This window comes from Helianthus annuus, chromosome 11, assembly GCF_002127325.2.
Source record: "Helianthus annuus cultivar XRQ/B chromosome 11, HanXRQr2.0-SUNRISE, whole genome shotgun sequence".
Taxonomy (NCBI): domain Eukaryota; kingdom Viridiplantae; phylum Streptophyta; class Magnoliopsida; order Asterales; family Asteraceae; genus Helianthus; species Helianthus annuus.
The window spans coordinates 55,105,975-55,112,936 of record NC_035443.2 but is presented as its reverse complement, the minus strand read 5'-3'; the positions used below and the strand labels follow the sequence as shown (position 1 = coordinate 55,112,936).

The 6,962-nt window shown below is 34.5% G+C and overlaps 1 protein-coding gene across 9 annotated transcripts; it reads left to right on the top strand.

Moving 5' to 3' along the window:
* Positions 1–1,781: 1,781 nt before the first annotated feature.
* LOC110890541 lies at positions 1,782–5,852 on the top strand. Of its 9 annotated transcripts, none has more exons than XR_004871309.1 (6): positions 1,808–2,358; positions 2,511–2,641; positions 2,714–2,831; positions 2,919–2,974; positions 3,458–3,511; positions 5,399–5,852. XR_004871309.1 is itself a non-coding variant. In XM_035979292.1 (5 exons), the coding sequence occupies exons 1-4, from the start codon at positions 2,212–2,214 to the stop codon at positions 2,928–2,930; spliced, it is 408 nt and encodes a 135-aa protein (XP_035835185.1). In that variant the 5' UTR covers positions 1,803–2,211; the 3' UTR covers positions 2,931–2,974; positions 3,697–3,996. The 9 variants fall into 9 exon arrangements, 4 of the variants coding, with proteins under 4 accessions (XP_035835185.1, XP_021993853.1, XP_021993852.1 ...); XR_004871310.1 differs by lacking the exon at positions 5,399–5,852 and adding an exon at positions 3,697–3,996; XR_002564552.2 differs by lacking the exon at positions 5,399–5,852 and having other exon boundaries at positions 1,782–2,358; positions 2,511–2,579; positions 3,458–3,675.
* The last annotated feature ends 1,110 nt before the right edge of the window (positions 5,853–6,962 follow it).

Below are 6,962 nucleotides of genomic sequence, written 5' to 3'. Positions count from 1 at the left end.
GACATCATAAGTCGGGATACCCGCCGCAACGCGCGGGCATTCCCACTTACATACATACACACCATGTTGTAATACATATGAGAATTTCAAAAGAATAATCTTTCATAATCTTAAAAGTTTTGTAACATAATACGATTATTTAAAACATATTTTCGATTTTTAAACTAATCTTCCTCACGATTTTTAAACATATTTTATGGTGTAATTTTTAAGAAAAAAAGAAACGTAAACGTAGAAAAAAGATATAAGAGTTTAAAAATCGTGAGGAAGATTAGTTTAAAAATTGAAAATATGTTTTAAGTAATCGTATATGTTACAAAACTTTTAATTACTATAACTTTTAAGATTATGAAAAATTATTCTTTTGAAACTCTCATATGTATTACAACATGGTGTGTATGTATGTGTGTATAAGAAGTCTAATAAACTTTAAAACTTAAGAAAAGTAAAAAACTTTAAAAAAATATGAAAAATTCTAACAACCAACTATTTTATTTAATTTTATATATATTTAACGTAATTTAAGGTTAATTTTATAAACAGATAAATGTCATTTTAGGGCTCAAGCCATGTGGAAATGGTTCAAGCCATTTTAAAAGGTCTCAAGTCATGTGGAAAAGTCTCAAACCATGTGAAAAAGTCTTAAGCCATGTGGAAACGTCTCAAGCCATGTGGAAACGTCTCAAGCCATATGAAGCCGTGTGGAAACGACTCAAGCCATGTTAAGACGTCTCAGCTAAGACTTCTGAGTTGTTTCAGCGTTGTCGGACACGTGGCAGCCATTGATTGGTCCATTGTCAATGTCAAGACGTTTCAGCAACGTGGTAGGTCTCTACAAGACGTTTCCTTTGGCTAGTTTCGAAATGTTGACCAATTCTTGGCTAGTTTCGAGATTTCCCCTTATTTAGATGCGAAAGTCAAAGATTTCTTCAGCTATGCACTTTCTGCGATTGTCAGGAACCTCTTTTCTGCATTTTCCTGTAGGTGTGATTTCTTGTCCGTTAGACTAACTCCAATGGTAGATCTGTAAACAAGTCCTTGATGAGATGGATTTTGTCCAACATTTTGAATGCAATGAAGGTTCTTTGAATTGAGAATATCCAAACTAGAAATCCTTCTGCAAAGGCTCATGTTTGCATGGGTTATTGTGCATTAAATGTAATTTAATATTCTTGGGGGGGGGGGGGGGGAACCAATTATTAAATAATTTCAGTAGTTTTGTTTTCATTTAAGTAGGTTTGTAGTTTTGTTTTAATTATTTCTATGTTTTTAAGTTTTTTTTTTACTTAAATTATTTATCTTAATTATCTAATCATTTAATTTATTTGAATATATTTTAATAATTTAAATAAGTGAACTTAAAAAAATGGGTAAACTTATAAAAAATGGGTGATGATGTGGAAAATAGAAGGATATGTAAGGATGTTTGTATGGTTGAAGATAAAATTGGTGGTTTTTAAGGATTTGTAAGGATTTTTAAGGATATATGTGGCAGCTGATTAGGCAACTAAGGGCGCCTAAGGTCACCGTTTGCATTGGAGATAGTGTTATCATTGAATCTGACCATTGTTGGGATTATTGTTTGGTGGGTTTTTCATACATTATTTATTGTTAATTTATTGAATAACAATTGGGGTTTTCATGTAGAAACATTAGGTAACTTGAATTGCTCGATTAATGATGAATTTATGTCTTGTTTTATTTCTTTGGCTCATGATTGAAGTTAAATGTTGTTCAAATGAAATTTTAGGTCGTGTTTATTTGTAAGCCAGATTTGATTCTTTCTCCAATCATGGATCTGGGATCTTCGAAGTTTTGGTGCTTCACCGTAAGGGTGAGAGGGGCACTCCTCTTTTAGGGAGTCCCCTCTCTTACTCACACCCAATCATCACGCGCCATGTCAACTCCCCTCTTAAGTCCCTATTTTACACTCAAACGTTAGCATCACTCCACTCACACAATTATTTTTTTATAAAAAAAGAAGAAAAAAATATGATTGGTGAAAAAAAGGTGGACCCACATTAACAACCAATCACCCCCTCTCTCTCCTCTCTCTCTCAATCGGTGAACACCCACCGATTCCATTCCCCGATTAGCCTCCCCGCGTTGATGGCGGCGGTGTTCCCGCTCGGGGACTAGGCTCACCGCAGGCCTCCCCGCTAAGTGCCCCGGACACCCTAAGCCACTGCTCTGGTGGCTACCTTCCCTCAGATGATTAACATGGTCAGGGATGGAGACGCAAGTAGAGGAGACCGGGGGCTGACACCGCCACATCAGGCGGAGATGGGGTTGGTTTTCTTTTTATCTATTTTGAAGATTGATGCTTCAAAACCGGTTTTCAGCACAGATCTTTATGCCGTGAGTATTCTTTTTTTCTCATTTTTTCTTTGGTTCTTGATACCTTTTATGCCGTGAGTATTCTTTCTTGAATGTTTTTGTCTATTGCGCTTAAATTTCTTGTTAGGCATCTCTTTCTTAGTATTGATTCTTATTTTATTTCGTTTTGTTAGGTTGAGGAGTTGTCCGAAAAGATAGAAAGATGCGAGGCTTCTGCATATCAGAAGCTATTGATACGGAGGGTAGGGGATAATCTTGGTGCATTTGGGGTTTCAAAGGTTCATTTTGCAATAACTAAACCATTGTATGTGGATGAAGCTATATGCTACTTTAGTTAATTAACTGATGCTCTATGTGTTGGATTCCTTAACTATAGTGGTCGTAGGTGGATTCAGAAACATGAAGCATTTGATGAAGATTTCACCAGATTTTGCTATCTTCAGTGGCTATTGATGGTTAGGTTAGCCATTCCGACAACCAGGCAAACTACAAAGGTATGGATGGAAATTTAATTTGTGTTATTTTTTTCTTATTTTTGGTTCCTTGACTTCCCTTGGTATTATTATTATTATTATTTGCAGGCAAGAATTTAAAGGAAAAACTGGTCTCAACGGAAGTACTTATTAGACATGAAAAGGTAATTTTTGGAACAAAGATGAACTGTATAAATTCAGATGAAATTTTTAAAAGTGGAAGTTCTTTACTTTGAGTTTGTGTATGATTATGGCATGATCTTTATCAAGTAAACCTTAATCTTTTAGATACCTAAAAGGCCAGATCGACACTTAGAAGAAGGGCCCATCTTGTATGCCTCTTTAGGGCTACTCTGTGTTCTTGTCCTTAAATAGATATTGTTTGAGCTTTGTAGTGAACGAATCTTAATAATGTTTATGGTATTGTTTTGGACTATATAAATTATGGTATTGTAATAGTCATTATGTTTGGAACTTTATTTGATTCCTCGATGACGTTAGTTGGGATCCAAGTAGTTTACTATTGGCTTCATGCTCTGATGATACAACTGCAAAATTTATATATACTTTTTTAATAATAATAATAATAATAATTGCAACTTAAATGTGTTGAATTGTGATTTAATTTGGAACAATAAATTGTTTAGATCTGGAGCCTGAAGCAGTAGATGCCCATTCATAATTTTAAAGACCATGCTAAGGTGAATCTTTGTTGTTAAAATCATAGATGAGAATGTATGTTGACTCATTTTATTATGCAGCAATGTCTTATAATTTGTTCAATTTAGTGAGGATGGTTACATTATCTGTAAGTTCTAGCCAGTGATTGGTGATGGCTTGATTTATATATTATTGTTTTTGTTTTTGTGCTTTATTCCTCTATTAGGTTACAGAGGTGTGTACTCAAATAAAATGGAAGGTGTTATGCTTCAATTAAAGGTTATCTATTAGGCCTAAAAGTGATTCTGCACAAGAAGTTTGGCACTATTTTTACATAGATGGTTCCAAAATTTTAATTTTGGATTTTAGAATGAGAAAATGTCCAGGTAAACATTATTTTTCAAAGTTATTATGTTAACTGATGCTAGGAAGATATTAATTGGGATGGGGTAATGGGTTGCCGGACATTAAGAGGGTGGGGTTGTGATGCTGGAGAAGATGACCGGAAACTTGTGCTGGAAATGAGAGCAGGGATGGAGTGGGGTGGGGTGGGGTGGGGTGGGGTGGCGTGGCGTGGGGTTGTGTTTTAACAAGTGGATCCTAGAATACAATCTTTTAAATTTCCATGGTTTTTTTATTTAATTAACACAAGGGTAATTTTCTTTATTTCATAAAAAACTTAACGATAAAATAGACGGTGTTAGGAGAAAGGACTGAAATGGTTACGAAAGTGAAATCGCAATTTTTAAACTAATGGACTGAAATAGTGATTTTTGACAAACCACATGGACGAAAACAGTAATTAACTCATTTAGATATCTTTTTGTTTTTTATTAATAAGGGCATTATGGTCAATTCACATGTACTTAACAGAATAAATGGATGGGGTTAACAGAGGTGGACTGAAATGGTTACGAAAGTGAAATCGCAATTTTTAAACTAAGGGACTGAAATAGTGATTTTTGACAAACCACAGGGACGAAAACACTAATTAACTCAAAATTGTATGTACATTTTATCAAAATACCCTGGGACGAAAACACTATATATGCTATTTTATATGTATAGTTAACAAAAGCTTAAAATCCAGCTATTTGTAGCTATATTTAATTGATACTTATATTAAAAAAACAAAAGAATAAATAAAGTGTCACTATTCTCGCTATCCATCGCTACAATCCTAATAGCGACACTATTCTCGCTATCCCGAAGAATGCTCTGAATTTTTATACTTGGCATCAACAGCTCACAAAAATGGGGTTCAAAGCTTTTACAAGCCTGATGGCATGGCTATGTTAGGCTTTCAGATGCCAAGTTTACTAGATGGTATATTTCATATAAATTATTATAACTCTCAGATGCCAAGTTTACAAGATGATATATTTCATATAAATTATAACGGAATTGTTTTATTCTAATGGATCAAATGGGCCAGCCTCAAAGCTTTAACTAAAAGGGAAACAAGTGAAATTGGTCAAGTGGTCTGGTTGCTGCTACTAAGGCATTTTTTTTTCAATTTTGGTCTATTTGTCCTGGTGTGTAAATATAATGCAAGCATTTATCGTATCTGTGTGCAAAAATCACTTGTTTGAATAATGTTAATCTAGATAAGGGTCTTTATAATCATTTTGTGTATGTTTGAGATCTTTATTCTTTTTGGTATTTTAGGTTGCATTGGCACATACAATTGGTCATTTGTGTGAATTTTTATTGAAATATGTTAAGTTGCGCCATTACTTCATTAACTTTTGCCTCAAGGCTCATGTATTGGGCTGTAGTATAGTGATAGGTTAATCTTTGGATCATGCATTTGCCTATTATCCGTAGTTTATAACAGTGTGTCCTTGCTACTGAAGATGTCTGCTATTGAAACTTGTCTTCAGGTTATTTTAGCTTGTCACATTTTGTTGGTTTGTTACATGATATAGATGTATATAGAAGCTTATTATCATGAAAACTTGGTACAAAAATTGGTTAATGGGGGGAGAGCTGTCAGCCGGACATGCAAAAATTTCGCTAGGAATGTGTAAGATAACACTGCTTGTACGTTTTGCCAAGAGCTTGCCCAAATGTGTAAAATCGTCACCAGAAAAGGAAGATCAATAGTATATGGCGCACGACAAGAAAGTGTTAACAATGACACTAAAGAAAGGGAGTAGAAAGCTTTTTTTTTTGTCCCGGCTATTCACTACATCATCAAAGCAAAGAGAAAGAAGGCTTTATGGCCATGAAAGGGTGTTAACTGCCTTTAAAGGCCTTTTTGGTCATTTCGTGTTGAGTTCATAATATACAATTGATTATGTTTTGTAATCTTATTTGATGTTCATTGGCTTTGTAGAAATTCAAGCCCATATGTATGGTTCGAATAAAATGTTTTCATCATAAGAGCATCCACAATAAGGGTATTTTTAGTGTTTGTTTGAGTGATGTGGCAATTTTTTGGTATTTTTGTTATTGGGTGGAGTTGTTTTCTAAGAGAGAGAATGATGTTTTGTATGTGAGGAAGAACTTTAAAAAACGAGTGTTGTGAGTGTAGGAAGGAGAGAGTAGAGAGAAAAGTAGGTTTTGTTTTTATAGAGAGAGAAATGGTTGTGAGTGGGCATGAGAGAGAAACTGGTTGGGCAGGTGCCATGTCACCCGTTTTTTCTCCCTTTCTATTGTGGATGCTCTAAGGTTTGGTATTAGTTTTTAGTTATGTAACGATTCGTGATATCCTATTAGTATCTTACCAATTCAATAACTAGTGAAGACCTTTATTTATAATTGCATCTAAAAATAACTCAATTTCATAACAGTAATAAATTATGAACTTGTTTTTTATTCATAATCATACGAGACCGGTTTTGTTTACATCCTTTTAAAACTCTTTAAATCCCCATGACAGGTTTTGAAGTACCTTAACCAAAAATTTAGATTTTAGTTATAACCCAACTGAACTAAATCTTCCCATGCACACTATTAGAATTACTAACAAGTGTTGTGTGTTCGGTTGCATCGCAAATTTGGTTTTGGTTATGGCTCAAAACCGAATCTCCCAGTACATATCCCTAAACTCACCAACCTAAATGATATGTTTCCCGCAGCATCGCGCGGGTAAATGACTAGTATATATATATATATATATATATATATAGAGAGAGAGAGAGAGAGAGAGGAAGTGTAGGATACAAATCCCCTAATCGTACATTACATACGCGAGTTTATTGGCCGTACACGTGTCATGATTCGTTTTTCACTCACATGGTTAAATCAGACAATTCATTCAATCAGCTAAGGGCATATTAGTCTATTCATTCAATCAGCGAGAAGTTCGTTACACTAATATCCCGGTACTTATGATTCGAATCAATTTCAAATTTTTCATAATTCTCAAATTGCAGTTTTCGTTCTTCTGCGTTAGGGTTTGATTCAGTTGTTTTTATTCATGGATCCACAGAGCAGCACCGGACGAAACACAGATGTTGATTTTGAAGAAGCTCGATCGATCGGTGA

Coding starts and splice junctions, on each gene's coding strand:
- LOC110890541 (XM_022138161.2), top strand. CDS start 2,212: ATGATTAACATGGTCAGGGATGGAGACGCAAGTAGAGGAGACCGGGGG. Junction 2,359..2,510: donor TCAGCACAGATCTTTATGCC/GTGAGTATTCTT, acceptor TCGTTTTGTTAG/GTTGAGGAGTTGTCCGAAAA. Junction 2,642..2,713: donor TTTGCAATAACTAAACCATT/GTATGTGGATGA, acceptor CCTTAACTATAG/TGGTCGTAGGTGGATTCAGA.